We start from the raw sequence: 18,792 nt of genomic DNA on the forward strand, positions 1-18,792 counted from the left end.
ATGAGTGCAACATGTTGACCACTAGGCTAAGTGCCTTCACACACACATGTGTCTGTCTTATTTCTTTATTGCCCACAAGGAGCTAAACATAGAGGGGACAAACAAGGACAAACAAAGGGATTAAGTTGATTACATCGACCCCATTGCGTAACTGGTACTTAATTTATCGACCCCGAAAAGATGAAAGGCAAAGTCGACCCCGAAAGGATGAAAGGCAAAGTCGACCCCGAAAGGATGAAAGGCAAAGTTGACCTCGCCAGAATTTGAACTCAGAACGTAACGGCAGATGAAATACCGCTAGGCATTTCATCCGGCATGCTAACGATTCTGCCAGCTCGCCGCCTTGTGTCTGTCTGTGAGTGCAGGGTGTGCACGCATGCATAGATGCACAAGTGAGTATGTATCCCCCTTATCTTGGCATGTGCACTCTGAATCACTCTTCATGTAAACAATGCAGTTTATCTGCAATCTTCTGCAAAAGCATATCTTGGCTATTCATTCTTTGTTAGACCAGGAGAAATTTTACCATGCTTGAGAAACAGGTGAAGGTTTGTGGCATGAAGAGCATCCAGTCACAGAAAAGTCTGCTTCAACAAAAGTTATAGTTTCGCCTTTACAAGTATGGAAAAGTGAATGTTAAAATGAAATGACAATGTGTCTTTATTATTTTAAGACATTAAGACAGTGGTTCTCAACCCTTTTTTGTCTATAGACCCTTTGATTCCTATTTCACTCTTCTGGACCCTAATAAACATTTGATGTTTAAAAAAGTCTCATTATATCTTTATGATTAAATATTATTAGGAATTGTATAAAATATTGTCAAAATATATATTCGTTTTGCAAGATTCTTGATGTGAATTCGTGTGTTGAAACAGATTTTGTTGTATTTAGGGATGGTCATGTTTCCAGGTTAGTCAATAAAAACACATGCACTATATGTTTGGTGTTCATTTGCTTCGGCTTTATTTTATATTAATCATATTTCAGCCAGAGTGTGTGATCATTAGTAAGAAATGACACACAAAAAAGAAAGAAGAAAGCAAAGGACCACTGATGAGGTCACAGAAGAGTGACGAAAGAACTCTGGCCGAAATACGATTAATATAAAATAAAGCTGAAGCAAGTGAACACCAAATATATAGTGCGTGTGTTTTTATTGGCTAAACTGGCAACATGACCATCCCCAAATGCAACAATATTGTTAAAATATTTTGTGTATTGTAGAAGTAAACTGCACATAATTTTTAACAACAAAATCTTATGTGTATCCTCAAGGGCCATGTGAACCCCATTTGAGAACCACTGCATTAGGGTGTATTTGAGAAAGATTTAGCTGCTATTTTAGTGAGTTAAACAACCATGACAAAACTAGTAAGTGATCAGCCATGGTATCATGGCATTCGCTGAGAAAATAAGATATTAACATGCCCTGACATAAGATATCAACCACTTTGTGTTGGCTTAAAATTGATATATGAATTGAAGCAGGTGCTAATTTCTTGTGCTTAGCTAGAACTAGGGTGCAAAAAAATTCAACATCTCACTGGATACTCAAATACCAACTGCAGATTTCAACTGGAAATATTTGAGATGAAATACCAGTTCTTTACTCTTGCAACCATTATTATAACTATTGGGGGGGGGGGGGGTTGGCTTTAGATGAGTGTAACACACACATGTGCACACACACACACACACACACACACACACACACACACACATGCACTGACAAACACACGTATACACAGTTTCAGCATGAATTCAATAGTAAATCTATTCTCTTGAATAGAAGATTCCAGTGGGTAAACTTAACATTACTAGTAGTGGGGAGGTGGTGGTGATGGTAGAGGTTGTGTTGGTTGTAGTAATAGTAGTGGTGGTGGTGATGATGGTAGTGGTGATAGTGATGGTTTCAATGTTTAAACTTACCTTTACTTGGGGTGGAAGGCAATGCTCTATGTCCTGCCCCGTGGGGTCATCAGTAAACAGTGCAAACCCTGATTCCTTGATGTCCCGGATATAGAGTGTTTTCTGAAGGCTCTGAAGCAGTTCAGTGACAGTGGTGGAGCCATCAAAACTGACTACCTAGAAACAATTAAAACACACAAATATTACTTTACAACAGAGAGCAAAATAGAAAACTACAGCAACGATTATTTTACTATACCGCATATGGCTGACTCTATCCATAGCAGTACAAAAGTGAAAATAGACAACCCTGCTAAACACCCCTGAAAAAATTACCTGTTTTAGATACATAGTTGTATATAGATGTCATGATCAACAGTGCATTGACACCTTGCATATGCTTAGTAGGTATAGGTGTGACTGTGTGGTAAGAAATTTCCTTTCCAACCACATGGTTCCAGGTTCAGTACCACTGTGTCGCACCATGGGCTAGTGTTTTCTACTATAGCACTGAGCTAACCAAAGCCTTGATTGGATTCAGTAGACAGAAACTGGAAGTAACCTGTCATGTGTGTATGTATATATATATATATATATATATATATATATATATATATATATATATATCTACATACATACACACACACATATACATAAACATATATATGTGTGTGTGCATGCATGTATGTGTGTGCATGTGTCTTAGAGTCTGTGTTTGTCCCCCTCCACTGCTTGACAGCTGGTCTTGGTATGTTTATGTCTCCACAACTTAGTGGTTCAGCAAAAGAGAAAGATAAAATAAATATAACACTTTAAAAAAAGGATTGGGGTTGATTAAAAATTCAACTAAAAAGTCTTCAAGATGGTGAAACAAGTAAATGATAAAAAAAAAAAATAAGATAGACACCACTCACAAAATAGTAAACCTATGGTGAACCCATTTGTAATTGGAAAAGATTCCGCTATGTCAGAAATTGCCAAAATTAACATTATTCTTTTTTACTCTAGGCACAAGATCTGAAATTCTTTGGGGAGGGGACCAGTCGATTAGATCGACCCCAGTACACAACTGGTACTTAATTTATTGACCCAGGAAGGATGAAAGGCAAAGTCGACCTCGGCAGAATTTGAACTCAGAATGTAAAGACAGATGAAAACCGCTAAGCATTTTGCCCGGCGTGCTAACGTTTCTGCCAACTCACTGCCTTTCAAAATTAACATTATTGTGGCAGACCTAGTGAGACTGATGAGAAACATATCACCACAATGCCAACTCCAAGAATGATAAAGACAGACTCAACACTTCATGGTCCAAATGCAAGTGTCAGGTTGTATACAAAGTGATAGAATCAAAGTGTACAGAGGAATGAAAAGAATAAAAATAATATTTTGGAGACAAGCAGCGCAAAAATCTTACAATCTTGCTCTGGTGTTCTTTCTTTCTTTCCTACCTAACACTGCTGCTAATTACTATGAGTGAGAAATAGCATTTGAAAATGTAGCTGTTTGCTGTTTCAGACAGAAACTTAGTTGCTATTGGTTCTAGCTGATACCATCTAACTTTCATTTCTAGTATTGCTCATCAATGAAGTAGACTGACTCAATTATTAGAATGCTGGACAAAATGCTTAGTAGCATTTGTTCCGGCTTTACATTCCAAATTCAAGTTTCACCAGGGTTGACTCTGCTTCCAGCCTTGGGTCAATGTAATTGACTAGCTCCCTCCCACAGAATTTCAGGCCTTTTGCATATAATAGAAAGAATATCTAATATCGCTCATTGTGGAAACAGAATGGGGTTCATGATATCGCTGTTGCTTAGCTTAAAGGTTAAAGTAGTTGGCTTGAGGATCATAACATTGTGAGTTTGATATCTGAACCAGGCAGCACATTGTATCTCTAAGCAAGACACATCGTTTCATGTTGCTCCAATTCTATTAATACACAGCTCGGAAATGAAAACCAATTGGTCCCCAGTCCAGCCTTCTCTCCCCTCAACTGTCACATTCTCAATGTTTTGCTGGATTAAGAGTAGGAGGACTGAGATGGTGTCTATGAAACCCCATGACTACATAGGCACCTACAACAATTAATAATTAATAAAACATGGCACATGTTGCCAAGCCATGCTTGCTTGTAAGTGATGGCTATGCTTTATAGCCGAGGTTAGGGCTGATCAAGCAGACCTTTGACAAAAGGTGCTCTAGCCATGATGGCCATTTCATCTTTCCTTTCATATATAACTGGTACTCTATTGGTACTCAATGACAAGAGTTCCCCTTGGGCCAATTAATGGGATAGCTTACTTGTGATATTAAAACATGCAAGTGGCCAAGCATTCCTCAGGCATAAGTACCCTTAACATAGTTCTCAGCAAGATTCAACATAACAAAGAATGTGACAAGGCTGGCTCTTTGGCATTCAAGTACTATTCATTTTTGCCAGCTGAGTGAACTGGAGCAATGTGAAATAAAGTGTCTTGCTCAAGAACACAACATGACACCTGGAATCGAACTCACAACCTTATGATCATGAGCTGAATACCCTAACCACTAAGCCACGTGTCTTCACTCCTTCATATACAACATATGATATGGCATTTTTTAAAGATAGCAGATTTTGATTGCAGGAAGATTCATATATTATTTCTACCAAATAGATGCTACTACATTGCTCTATGGCGCTTGCTATTAAATTCCATGGTGTTTATTTCAAACAAGTTAATGCTTAGTTTTTAAGAACTTAAACAATAACGGATTGTTAATCACTAATTACAATTTGCTATTCTTTCAGACTAACAAGACAATCAGTCTTTTAGATTAACATATTCCTTTCTATGGTTTTGCATTCTTGATATGCACATTCACACACACACACACACACACACACACACACATACATACACACACGCACACACATACAGACATGCATGCATGTCTGCACATACACACACAGACACATACACATGATGTCATGGAAATACAGTTCTAAATTTGGTTATTTTGTCTCAGTCAACAACCTGAGAAACATTTCATAGTTAATGAGTTTTGCATACGAGAGGAAAGAGCAGAGAGAGAGAGATAGAGAGAGAGAAAGAGACAGACAGACAGAAGGGGGAAGGGGAAGAGAAATAGAAAAAAAGTAGACATAGAGATGAGAATGGAAGGAAGGAGGTTAAGAGACAGTTGTGGCATTAATTATTGAAGAAATGGTCTGTAAAATACTGTTAATTAAAGATGAATAAGCAATATATTTGAAATTCATAAAAAAAAAAGCATCTTAATTGTTCTACAAGAAGAAAATCTTGCTGAAAATATACAGGGAGTGAAATATAATCAAACAATAAAACTCAAAAATGAACACACATCACTACTGCTACTACTACTACTACTACTACTACCGTCATCATCAGCAACAGCATCATTGTCAATATCATCATCATTAAAAGTTAGTAAGGCAACAATCTGGCAGAATTGTTAACACATAGGACAAAATGCTTAATGGAATTTCTTCTAGCGTTGCATTCCGAGTTCATATGTCACTGAGGGTGACTTTGCCTTTCATCGTTTTAGGGGGTGTGGTGAGAAAATAAGTACCTATTGGACACTGGAGTGAATGTAATCGATTTTCCCTCACCTCCCCTAAAAATTCCTGGCGTTGTGCCAAAATTAGAAAGAATCATTAGAAGGCAGTGGGTTGGCAGAATGGTGAAAGTATCTGATGAAATACCTTGTGGTATTTGTTTTAGCTCTTTATGTTCTGATTTCTCACAGATAACAATTTTCATCCTTTTGAGTTTCATGAAATACCGGTCAAGTACTGAGACTGACGTGATCAACTAATCTCTATCCTCAAAATCGGCACGTGAAAGCACTCACTACACTCTCTGAGTGGTTGGCGTTAGGAATGGCATCCAGCTGTAGAAACTCTGCCAAATCAGATTGGAGCCTGGTGTAGCCATCTGGTTTCACCAGTCCTCAGTCAAATCGTCCAACCCATGCTAGCATGGAAAGTGTACGTTAAATGATGATGATGATGATGATGATGATTGGGGAGCTGGCAGAATTATTAGCGTACCGGGCAAAATGCTTCGCAGTGTTTCAGCCATCTGTACACTGAGTTTAAATTCCACCAAGGTTGAATTTGCCTTTCATCATTTTCAGGATTGATAAAATAAGTACCAGTTGACCACTGGGGTGAGTGTAATAAATAACCCCACCCCAAAAATTGCTGGCCTTGTCCCAAAATTTGAAACCATTTATTACTATGATGATGACGATGATGATGAGGCAATGAGTTGGCAGAATTGTCACAATGCCAAGTAAGATGCTTAGTGGCATTTTGTCTGTCTTTGCATTCAAAGTTCAAATTCTACTGAGGATGACTCTGCTTTTCATCCTTTCAGGGTCAATAAATTAAGTAGCAGCCAACCACTGGTTTTGAAGTAATCGATTAGCCCTCAACCCCAAAATTTCAGGCCTTGTGCCTATAGTAGACAGCATCACTATTATTATTATTATTGTTCAGTAGTTTTATTTTTATAACGTGCTTTCACTTCACTACCGAGCGCAGCTCTGTGCGCCTTGGGTATGTGCTGTGGTTTGCTGTGGTGCTCTTATGTTTACTGTATTGAAAGTGTTTTGCGTAGAATGTGTGCAGTACCCAGTAGTGCAATTTTCTGTATGTTATATATATTTGTAAGTCCTGGTGTTTTTGTTATGTATTTGTCTGAATATCTTTTTATTATACCTAAGGCACCTACTATGATAGGAATTGTTTCTGTTTTTAGATTCCACATTATTATTATTATTATTATTATTATTATTATTATTATTATTCATTGCTAATGAAGTAGCTGTGTTTTTACCAGCCTTCTTTCAAAGCAAGTATTTTAATAGATGAAGCATAAATTTTACCAAAAATGTTCACCTCAGATAACTTAAAGTAGCTTGGAGTCTCTTCTTAGAAAGGTTAACTATAAGAAGGTTCATGTTTCTATTTTTAGACAAACTTTTATTTTTTGTTTTTATGCCACTGATACCAAAAAATGGTCATGAACATTTCGTACCATGCCTCCAAAAAACGAAAAAGAAAAACATACAAAATAATATATTTCAAACACTGAAATCAACCAAAACAGAATGCTAATTTAATTGCAATGCGAAGTATTGATAATATTCCCAAACAAAAGAAAATAATTATTTAACTCAACTGAGTAAAAATCTTGTCGCTGTCACTGCCACCGCCACCACCAACAACAACAACAACAGTATACATGTAATGCTTCAAGTGTAAATATTAACAAAAATAAATTGACTTTTACTAGTTCAACTGGAAAATTCTCAATATGTAACATTTTCTTGTGAGAACAAAAGCCTGAAAGCATTTTGTGCACTGAACTGGGGTCATCATTTCATAAGTAATTATAGATGCTCATGAGAAATGAAAAATACCATAATTCTGTTTTGTGAAAAAAAACAATGTGTTTTCGGATTCTAGCCAAACTTGAAATGGAGAAAGCTCTGATAGAGATTTTAAATGCAATATCCTTCAGTGGAAGAAGGAGGGTGTATAGCACTTAATGAGGTATTTTTAATTATGTGAGGCAAATTTTTTTTTTAAATCCCCTTTATACTTAAAAACTGTATTAAGTAATTTTCACAAAGACTTTCAATTCATCATCGTTTAACGTTCGTTTTCCATGCTAGCATGGGTTGGACGATTTGACTGAGGACTGGTGAAACCAGATGGCTACAGTAGGCTCCAATCTGACTTGGCAGAGTTTCTACAGCTGGATGCCCTTCCTAACGCCAACCACTCAGAGAGTGTAGTGGGTGCTTTTACGTGCCACTGGCACGAAGGCCAGTCAGGTGGTACTGGCAATGGCCACGCTCAAAATGGTGTATTTTATGTGCCACCCGCACAAGAGCCAGTCCAGCGGCACTGGCAATGATCTCGCTCGAAAATCATTACACATGCCATGGGCACAGGTGCCAGAAAGGTGACGCTGGGCACAGGTGCCATCCCGATTTCGCTTTCGCTTGCCCCAATAAGTCTTCGCAAGCTGAGTTTCGTGTCCAATGAAGGAAACAACGTTGGCATGGGTGCCAGTCGTCGAATTTAGTTCGGTGTATATGTATGTGTATGCGTGTGTGTATAAAAACAGTGGTTGTTGTATATGCAAATAAACATCCAAAATTCCAATCGAATCCTGAACAAGTTAACAGGGGATCTCCTAACAACAATGTAAACTTCATATAATCAAGGTATCATTGGCCTGAAGAGTAGCTTGTAATTTACTCCACATTTGGACAATTTACTACTTCCGAGGTTCCGTTAGCTATGAAACATATGTAGCCTGGAGTTTATCTTCTCCATTCCCTAATTTTGGGGATGTTTATTCGCATATATAACAACACTTGTTGCTAACCATGAACTATAAAATTAACTTTTTACAGCTTATCATCCTTCAATATGGGAAAAATTCACAACCAATAAACCACTGTTGTTTCTGAAAGTTGTCTTTTTTATATCTTCTGCAGATTGGTTAAAGGTCACTAACTTCCTACACCTTGATCCTTGGATCTTACCTTTACATGATGATGATGATGATGATATATATATATATATATATATATATATATATATATATATATATTTTTATTAGGGATAAAAATCCAAATTTACCGGTAAAAACTCAATTAAATTAAATTAAGTTTCACAGTATAAAATATAAATATATAGTTTTAGGGAAAAGAACCAAGGTTCATGAACTCATCGATGCAAATCCACTGTCACATATAGAAAAATTAATAAGTAAAAGCACAATAAATAAGTATAATATCATAAGTAAATACCAAAGTAAATATCATAAGATAATAATTCATATATATTTATATATATATATATATATATATATATATATATATATATATATATATATATACATGTATATATGTATATATATACATGTATGTATATATAAAGACGAAAACTGAAAGACTGCTGTCTTTAAGTTTTTGTCTATCAAATTTACTCACAAGGCTTTGGTCAACTTTTGCCCAAGTTGATTGGGGAGTGAACTTCTTGTGAGTGTGTGTGCATGTGTGTGTGTGTGTGTGTGTGTGTGTGTGTGTGTATGTGTGCATGCGTGTGTGTGTGTGTGTGTGTGTGTGTTCAATAATTACTAACTGCACAACCGTGTAAGTGATCAAACACACAAAACAATATGGTGACATTGCATGTGCTCAATAATAACTAATTGTACAACGATTGATTAAACAGACATTAATTTAGTGTTATTTCTCTGATATTGACAGTCCTTCATATGGACTATGAGTGTCACTGAAATCTATAAACTGTTGCGCTTCCATCTGCCCATTCTACAAGGTTAATGGTATTTTTCATACATTGATTATGGTCTTTAAGATTTCATTAATATATCTCTAATGAGTGGATTGCCAACATATTTCAATAAATTTCCCAAATAAACAAGATTTTATAGGAGTTTCATAAAATATTTGTAATTATGTATTGGTTGTGGTTTAGCTCCAGGTAAGGGCTAATCAAGCACACCTATGCTTAATGCTTTAGCATTCAAATTACTCTATCGAATGAAATGCTTATTTATTCACATTGTTTTGAGTTAATCATACATTATCACAAGATAATGAATTAATCAATGCAATATCTTGTGATTCTAATGATGTGATTGTTTATTTTTTTAACTGACATTATAGAGTAGGTGTGAGAAGCTGGATCTGGCTGCTGTGAACATAAAACAAGAATATTTGAGCCATATATAGCTAGCTTAAATCCCATTTTTTATGTCATGTAGAGCAGGGGTTTTCAAACTGTGGTCCATGGACCACAAGGGATCCATAGACAGCAAATACTTTTTATGGGCAATTTGATTTTATATATGTTTTTTAATCGAAATCTTTTAATTGACAATAAACCTATTTGTTAAATACTGTTAAATAAATAAATGTAAAAATATATGTTATTTTAAGCAAATATTTATGTATAAATTTCATAAGCATTTATAAGGGGGTCCCTAAGGTAAAGCCTGAAATATAAAGGGGTCCGCAAGTTAAAAAGTTTGAAAACCCCTGATGTAGAGCATGCATTGAGAAAGACCATGGCTTAGTGGTTAGGGTGTTGCTCTTATGATCGCATTATCATGGTTTTCAATTCCTGGATTGGGCAATGTGTTGTATCCTTAAGCAAAACACTTCATTTCATGTTATTGCAAACCACTCAGTTGTAGATGAGTTAGCCTGTGATGATTTGGAATCCAGTTCAGGAGGAAGGTTGAGGTCTTGACCACTTATACACCATGGAAAGTGGTCAACTTCCTTATGAGTTGTAGGACTCTAGAATGTAATGTCTAGGGGCTAATGATGATATATCTAGGGTCACATTATATAATATATCCGTCATACCTTTCAAAATGGTAAAAAGTGATATGGGAAATTTACTGGTTGTTGTTGTTGTCTTGCTTAACCCTAGGTCAGTTATCGTTGAGCAAACCTATCACCTACAGCATGGCTTGACAAGACCATTCCAATTTTTCTTTTAGATATACTGTATCTAGGGCTACATTATTCATTGTTTGTGTCACTGTTTGAGATAGAAGAGTATTTCAGTGCTATTTCTAGCAGACATATTGCTGCATCCTCATTTACATGGATACATTGGTATATGATATGTGGTGTGGACCAAGTGGTATGTGTGCAAGTGTATGTGTATGTATGTGTGTATCATCATCATCATCGTTTAGCGTCCGCTTTCCATTCTAACATGGGTTGGACGATTTGACTGAGGACTGGCAAGCCAGAAGGCTGCACCAGGCTCCAATCTGATCTGGCAGAGTTTCTACAGCTGGATGCCCTTCCTAACGCCAACCACTCAGAGAGTGTAGTGGGTGCTTTTACGTGCCACCAGCATGAGGGCCAGTCACACGGTACTAGCAACGGCCATGCTCAAAAAGGTGTTTTTTATGTGCCACCTGCACGGGAGCCAATATATATATATACATATAGTGGAAAATTGGATCTCCCCATTTGCTAGCATGGAAAGCGGACGTTAAACGATGATGATGATGATGATATATATATATATATATATATATATATATATATATATATATATATATATATATGTATGTATACATACATACATACATATTCATATATATAAAGTTATATATATATATATATATATATATATTCATTTAAAAGAATATATATACATATATATATTATATATATATATATATATATATATTATATATATATATATATATATATATATATATATATATATATATATATATATATATATATATATATCCATTTAAAAGAAGAAAAGAAAATGGAAAATTGTGAGCAATTCTTAATACTCTTTGTTATATTACCTAATTTTTACTTATTTACAGAGTTCTCACTTCCATAATATATGAATAATAATCGTTATTTAAGTAATGCCAAATCCAGGTCTAAAAAACTTGTAATATATATATATATATATATATATATATTCTATGTTTTACTTGTTTCAGTTGTTGGACTGCAGCCATGCTGAGGTACCACCTTGAAAAGTTTAGTTGAACAAATTGACTCCACAACTTTTTTAAAGTCTGGTACTTATTCTACAAGCCCCTTTTGCCAAACTGCTAAGCTATGGGGATATAATCAAACCAACACCAGTTTTCAAGTGGTTGTGGAGGATCAACATAAACACACATACACAATACATATTCATAGAAGCCCATCGTTATATATATATATATATATATATATATATATATATATATATATATTGGGTTGGCAACTAAGTTCTCGCCATTTTTTTAAATTTTGGAATTAATTGCGTTTTTAAATTTTAAAATCTATTTTTCTCAAGAATTCTAGTTTTGAATCCTTTTGGAATCTATTTTGTTTTTTCTTGTTAATTTTAGTTAATATTTGTTTATTTTCAGATCATTAAAATGGAATGTCAAGTTAAGAAAAATGACCATTTTCAACACCTCTTTCTTTTTGCTTTTAATCAAGGTTCTAAGGCCACAAAAGCTGCTTGCGACATTTGTGCTGTGTATGGAGAGGGTGCTATAGCTGAAAGAACTGTTCGTGATTGGTATGCCAAGTTCAAAAATGGAAATTTTGACCTCAAAGATGCACCTCATCCTGGCAATGTAAGGAATGGCTTAGCCCTGGTAAACAAGCAACACTGTGCCTGAAACAAGATCATCATCTGCTTAAAACCTTGTTGATCGTTGGGAAGAAGTTGTAAGCAACAAGGGTGAATACATTATTGATTAATTAGTTGCTATTTCTTATTAAACCTTTTAAAAAATTTAAATTTTAAAAAACGGTGGAAACTTAGTTGCCAGCCTATTATATATATATATATATATATATATAAACGATGGGCTTCTACATAGTTTCTGTTTACCGAATTCACTCACAAGGCATTAGTCAGCCAAGGGCTATTGTAGAAGACTCAATGGAATTCTGCAATAAGAATGCCATATAACCCCTTATAACTTTTTTCTTTTTAGGAATTTTCAGAAAATTTTTCAAATTTGAGTTCTACATATGGAAATCATATCATTATGCAAAAAAAAAAAAGATTTTTTGGGTGTGTGATTTAGGAGCTATTTAGCTGTTATTTTTAGCACACCTCACAACCACCTGAGGCCCTCCTTGTTTCTTTGTCATTCTGGTGTATTGATGTTTTTCAATGTCTTTCTGCCCATAAAGCACATTTAATAAAAGTCTCTTGTTGGAATTTAAGCAAACAATTCAGACTGTCTGTATTTTAAACTATAATTAAAAAAAAAAAAAAATTCGCAAAAAAAAAAAAAATTTCCCCAAAATTGTATGGATTCCTGTGCAAAAGTTTTCTGAAAATTCTAAAAATAAAAGAGTTATGAGGGGGTTATATGGCACTCAAGGACAAGGCCCAGAATTTTGTCAAGACCTGGTTGGAGACCAACTCCAAGGACTTGCTGACAGATGCTTCTTTGATGGACTTGTTCATCAAGTTCAACACAGCCATCCTCTCCAGTGCTGCAGTAGAGCATTTGTGCTCTATGAGCAAGGACATCTTGAGGGCCAAGATATCATCCCCATCTGATGAAAACTATGACATACTAAATTTCATGAAGGGCAACATGCATTTCATGAACAAAATAGAGAAGAAGAAAATTCAATTATGTATTTATCGTGTTTTTCATAAATTTTTTTTTTTTTTTATGGCCACTTTATCAATAATCTATTTTAGTTTAATACTAATATTGTATTCCCTTGGAGTTTTCTTATTATCCTTTTCTAGCTCTAAGAGTCTTTAAAAACCTAAAAACAAAAAGGCCAAACTATGAAATCAGCCTTTTTAGGCCTTTTAAAAGTTAAAACTATAAAATCAGCATATTTTAACTCTAAAGCAGAAGAAAAAAGAAACTATAGTTTTTAGGTTCTAAAGCCCTTAAAAGGGCAAAAAATGGCTGATTTTATAGTTTCCGCACTTCTTAAAGTGTTTTTAGATCAAAAAACTGATTTTTTGTTTTTCTATAACAAAAATTAGCGTTAATAGTCTATTGATAATTTCCATTACATTTTTAAAGAATTAGTTAATGAACGGTTATTAAAGTTAACTTTTTGGGCTAATGGATTAACAGTTATTGAAGTTAACTTTTCATTAATGATGCCCACCTTTGTGTGTATGTATGTATATATATATATATATATATATATATATATATATAGGCAAATTTGTTGTTGAAAATGTACCTAAATTTGAAAAACTTGTAATTGTTTAAAATAAATCTATTTACATATATACCAGACTAGTTTTAACATTATGTAAATAAATTTATTTTAAACAATTACAAGTTTTTCAAATTTAGGTGCATTTTCAGCAACAAATTTGCCTATATTTTTTCCTGCATGGAAATACACTCCTCTTTTGTTACATATATATATATATATATATATATATATATATATATATATATATATATTTATATAAAGGTTACTTTCAGTTTCTCTCAACCAAACCCACTCGCAATATTTTTGTCGGTCCAAGACTATAGTAGAAGACACTTGCCTAAGGAGCCACACAGTGGGACTAAACTTTGAACCATATGGCTGGGAAGCATGCTTCTTACCATACAGCCCCACCTGTGCCTATAAAAAAAAGTCAAACAATATATGGTAATTTGCCCTGTGATTGTATGTCATAATTACAATATGTAGAACACAAGATTATGATCTGGTGTGTAAGTTGGATAATAATCCTGTGTTGTTCATTTCAACTCCAACTGACTGTCTGAAGCAAGGAAAAAGTATGGAATGTACTTGAAGATCACCTTTTGCGAACAGGATGGCATGAAATCCTGAGTGCCGCCAAGTTGCTTTTGAGCATTTAAGTCTATAAATATGCCATAGAAAATATAGGTTGTAATGACACGCAAATCACAGAAATTTCACAAGAATGCATGCAGTGGTAATAGTGGTGGTGGTGGTGGTAGTGGAGCCTCTAGTGATGCTTTGACATGTTAACACTCAATATTCAACTATCAGCCAATAAGAGAATGCCTTACATTGAGCTATGGCAAAAATGACTGAAATGTCATGCAGCTTGTGTACTGTTGGGAACCAAAATACTGTTATGCCTGCATGAGGGCTGCTATTAAAAGAATTAATTCAAAAGATATGAAATGTGGCAGTTACTTATACACCTACTTTGAGCAGAAATTCATAAGCAACAGTCTTGGTGCCTGTAATTCCTGGCATACAAGTCAATATTGAGTATAGTGTGAACATGCAGTGTAAACATTCAAACATTGATTCTATCTTTCCAAATATTGCTGCATTTCTCATGGAATTTTTGGTCTTCCAAAGCTGTTTTGGGGTATATGTTGACCTATGTATTTTTGGCCATAAATTGTGGTCAAGAAAATACAATATTTTTTGTCACCTATTTTCAAGTTTTAATACAAGTTCTGGTAATATTTTAGTTATATATCTCAGAAATTTTGGAATCTGAAAGGAAATGCTTAATTATTACTAAAGATCTCTATTTTCATTAAACAAATTATTTACTTAATTAGTTCTTTAAAGGAACTAATTACATCATTAACAGATTAATGAGTACATTTATCTGTACACCTGACCATTCTTACTCACCTGATAAGTGTTGTTAAGGAAATGAAGGGGAATACTGAGTGGTTGAGAGTGATGGTATGGATGTCGCAGTAGAATTGAGAGAACTTCCATGCGTGAAGGCTTAGCTTCTCGTCCATCTTTCTGCATGGTCCTCTCCAAGCCTCTTTGGCAGAATATGGCGTATTTCCCTGCCTCAGTTCTGAAACGCAATAAATAAATAAGATAAATATATAATAGATACATGACAAATATATGGACACACACACACACAATATAATATAAGTGATTAAGATTTAAGTACATTTACAGACAGAGCCCAAAACAGAAAGTGGGCAGAATTACCTGTCATCAATCAATTGGTCAATTGATAAAATTGATGTGTGTGTGTGTGTGTGTGTTTGTGTGTGGGGGGTATATTGATAGATAGACAGACAGACGGATTGATGGATGGACAGACAGATAGTCTATTTAGATAGATAGACAGATAGATGGATGGATGGATGGAGACAGAGAGACAGAAAGACAGACAGATAGATAGATAGATAGATAGATAGATAGATAGATAGATAGATAGATAGATAGATAGATAGACAGATAGATAAATGGATAAAGTTATGGAGATGGTCAGAATATGTAATAAAACATCTGAGTTTAAACTTATTAACAGTGTGATGGAAACAGTAATCTCTACATTGCACTCCAATCAGGGTTAACATGAACAAAATTTCTGTTTCTATGAGATCCTTTTTCTAGGAAATCATAGACAGTAATGAATGGTAGTGACCTCTTTGTCATGGCTGGTGATTTACTGGGTAATACAATGATTGCTACTCTAATGTACATGGAGGTTAAAGATATAGAGCAAGGAATGAAGAAATCAAGACGCTTGAAGTTCTGACACAAATAACCTGACTTTTTGTAAAACTAACTTTGATAACATCACCAACCATTTGATCATCTACCAGAAACACAAGCCAGACACACAAGCTAGATAGATTTTGCATACAACAGGACTAGGATAGATGACTGGTTGTGAATACAAAATCCTTTGTTGGTGAAGAAAATTACAGCTTAACAAAGACTAAGGATCTGTGTCTTCAGGATAAAAGCTTGAAGGACGTAGAGACAAAGGGTGTCTAGGACTACATTATCCAATGTGTTTGTTCTTGTTTGAGACAGTAAGGTGTGATTTCAGAGATAGTTGGTTGCTACTTCTACCATATCAAATGACCACCGAGACAGTCTCTCATTGGCAGATCATCATCATCATCATCGTTTAACGTCCGCTTTCCATGCTGGCATGGGTTGGACGATTTGACTGAGGACTGGCAAGCCAGACGGCTGCACCAGGCTCCAATCTGATCTGGCAGAGTTTCTACAGCTGGATACCCTTCCTAATGCCAACCACTCCGGAGTGTAGTGGATGCTTTTACGTGCCACCGGCACGAGGGCCAGTCACATGGTACTGGCAATGGCCATGCTCAGAAAGGTGTTTTTTATGTGCCACCTGCACGGGAGCCAGTCCAGCGGCACTGGCAACGACCTCGCTTAAATGATGTGTTGTTGTTAAACAACTGCTATACAAACATTTGTTACCGCAGACCAAATTGTGTGTGCATGTGTGTGTGTGTGTGTGTGTGTGTATGCATATATGGGTGTTTGTATACACACCAAATGTCAGACGGAAGGATCCTATGAGAAGCTGGCCTCTGGCAAGAAAACGCAAAGATGGCTCCATACACATTTCAAAGATGTCTTCAAGAGAGACAGGAACTCTTTCTGCATAAACATTGAAAGATTGAAGCATATTGTTGACAAGCATTTTATCTTCTACTAAAAATAATGGAACTTTAACCCTTATTTTCACAATGTCACTACGTATATATATATGATGTGCGTTTGAACCTTTAGCATTTAACCCTTTTGTTACCAACCCAGCTGAAACTGGCCCTAGCTGTGAGTACAAATGTTTTGTTTTCATAAGTTTTGAATTAAAATCTTCCACCAAACTTTAGTCACAATTTATGTTCCTAACACCAGCTGAATGATAACTAAGTTATTTTACTTAATTCTTTGTTATATTTAAAGTAATTGAAAGAAACACATATCATCTCAAAATAAATACGGTAACAAAAAGGTTAAACTGCCATATCTGGCTCAAAATATTCCACCTATTTTCTCTTCAAAGTGGTCAGAGCTGGCCTTTTGCACCTACCCTGCAGTGTCATTTTACAAATAAGCAATCCCATCAATGAAATCTCAAAGCTCTGAAATAATGCCGGATTAATTCAAAATGATGTGAATACATTTGACAGAATAATCTGAATACTAAAGGGTTAAATTTATAAAAGATCTAGAATTTATACTGGATCTTATATTTTCTTTATCTTTTTATTGGTGTAACAGTTTGTTCTGTTTATATTAAACTCTTTTTGCAGTTTTTGTTGAATCTTTTCAGTTCCAGAGAGAGTGACGTTTTTGATGTTTGAAACTGGCAGAATCGTTAGCATGCTGGGAAAAATGCTAAATAGCATTTCGTCTGTCTGTACATTCTGAGTTCAAATTCTGCAGAGGTCAACTTTGCCTTTTATGTTTTGGGATTGATAAATTAAGTACCAGTTGAATACTAGGGTTGATGTAATTAATCTTCCCCTCCCTTAAAATTGCTGGCCTTGTGCCAAAATTTGAAACCAATATAATGGTGATAATTATAACTCAAATATCTTATTTATCACATAGTTTCAACACAACTTCAATTGATAACTAGTCGAGGATCTAAAACTGTTTAAATAATAAATATGAAGGACCATCAATCTTAAGTAGCACTACAAAAGTTTGTTACGATTTTGATTTCGTAGTTGTTTTTGAACATGGTCCATTCAATAACGACCTTATTCCAAAATTAAATCAAAACCAAGGAATTAAAAGCTAAAATTTGATTCAGAACCTGCCTTGTCCCCTCTTGTATTAACCGTTTCATTTTCATAATCAACCATTCTTTGCAAAAATTTCACTATCATATTAGAGTTTTCATGAACTGGCTTCACAGACTCTGTCCAGGAAATCCATTGACGTCTGATATGGCATCTTTTCTTTTTTGCCAACAGTGTTCAGCGGAAAAAGAATGAATAAAGCAACAGAATTGCTCCAAAAGAAATTTGCCATCAATATATTATGGTTACCAGCATGCAATTCAATCAAATTGAGAGAAAGATTATTGCTATTTGCAAAAATAACTTAGTTTTTTTTCATTAATCCTCTGTTGAACACTATTTTTATAAACAAGTGTATCTGCAGCGTTGTCATAGCAGAATGATCGACAGTTTTATAATGGTATTTCGTTTTTCACAAGTTGATCCAAAATTACTTCTATCATGTTTTCAGCAGCTTTTCATTTTACTTGGTCAAATCCAAGAAAAGATTTCCGTTAAAAAAATGTTGTCTTCTTAAGATCAATATCAATATAATGATCTTCTGTAACATTATGGCAGCATGGTCCAAATTGTAGCTTTTCCAGTTCTATTTCAGATACATTAACAATACCAATATGGCAGGTTGTAATCTGACACAGGAAATGAAGAGGCATGCCAACCACAGCGACCTGAAGATCATCAATTTCTTGAACATGACTAGGGACATTCATGGTCATGTTCATGTCCAAAAAAAGAGATGAGGCCTGTGGTAGGGTTGTATCATGTATGGAAGGAAGAAGA

At 35.0% G+C, this 18,792-nt stretch overlaps 1 protein-coding gene across 11 annotated transcripts in view; it reads right to left on the bottom strand.

Moving 5' to 3' along the window:
• The window catches only part of LOC106873829 (pleckstrin homology domain-containing family H member 2), a 719,935-nt gene that overhangs the window by 161,518 nt on the left and 539,625 nt on the right, over positions 1 to 18,792 (bottom strand). For all 11 annotated transcript variants that reach the window (XM_089353814.1, XM_089353811.1, XM_089353808.1 and 8 more), the window contains 2 exons: positions 15,101 to 15,278; positions 1,933 to 2,088 (listed from right to left, as the gene is read on the bottom strand). In XM_089353814.1, coding sequence (XP_089209940.1) covers positions 1,933 to 2,088; positions 15,101 to 15,278 — 334 coding nt within the window. The remainder of the gene's footprint in view (positions 1 to 1,932; positions 2,089 to 15,100; positions 15,279 to 18,792) is intronic.

The sequence above is a fragment of the Octopus bimaculoides genome, chromosome 6 (assembly GCF_046866305.1).
Source record: "Octopus bimaculoides isolate indiv1 chromosome 6, ASM4686630v1, whole genome shotgun sequence".
Classification (NCBI taxonomy): Eukaryota; Metazoa; Mollusca; class Cephalopoda; order Octopoda; family Octopodidae; genus Octopus; species Octopus bimaculoides.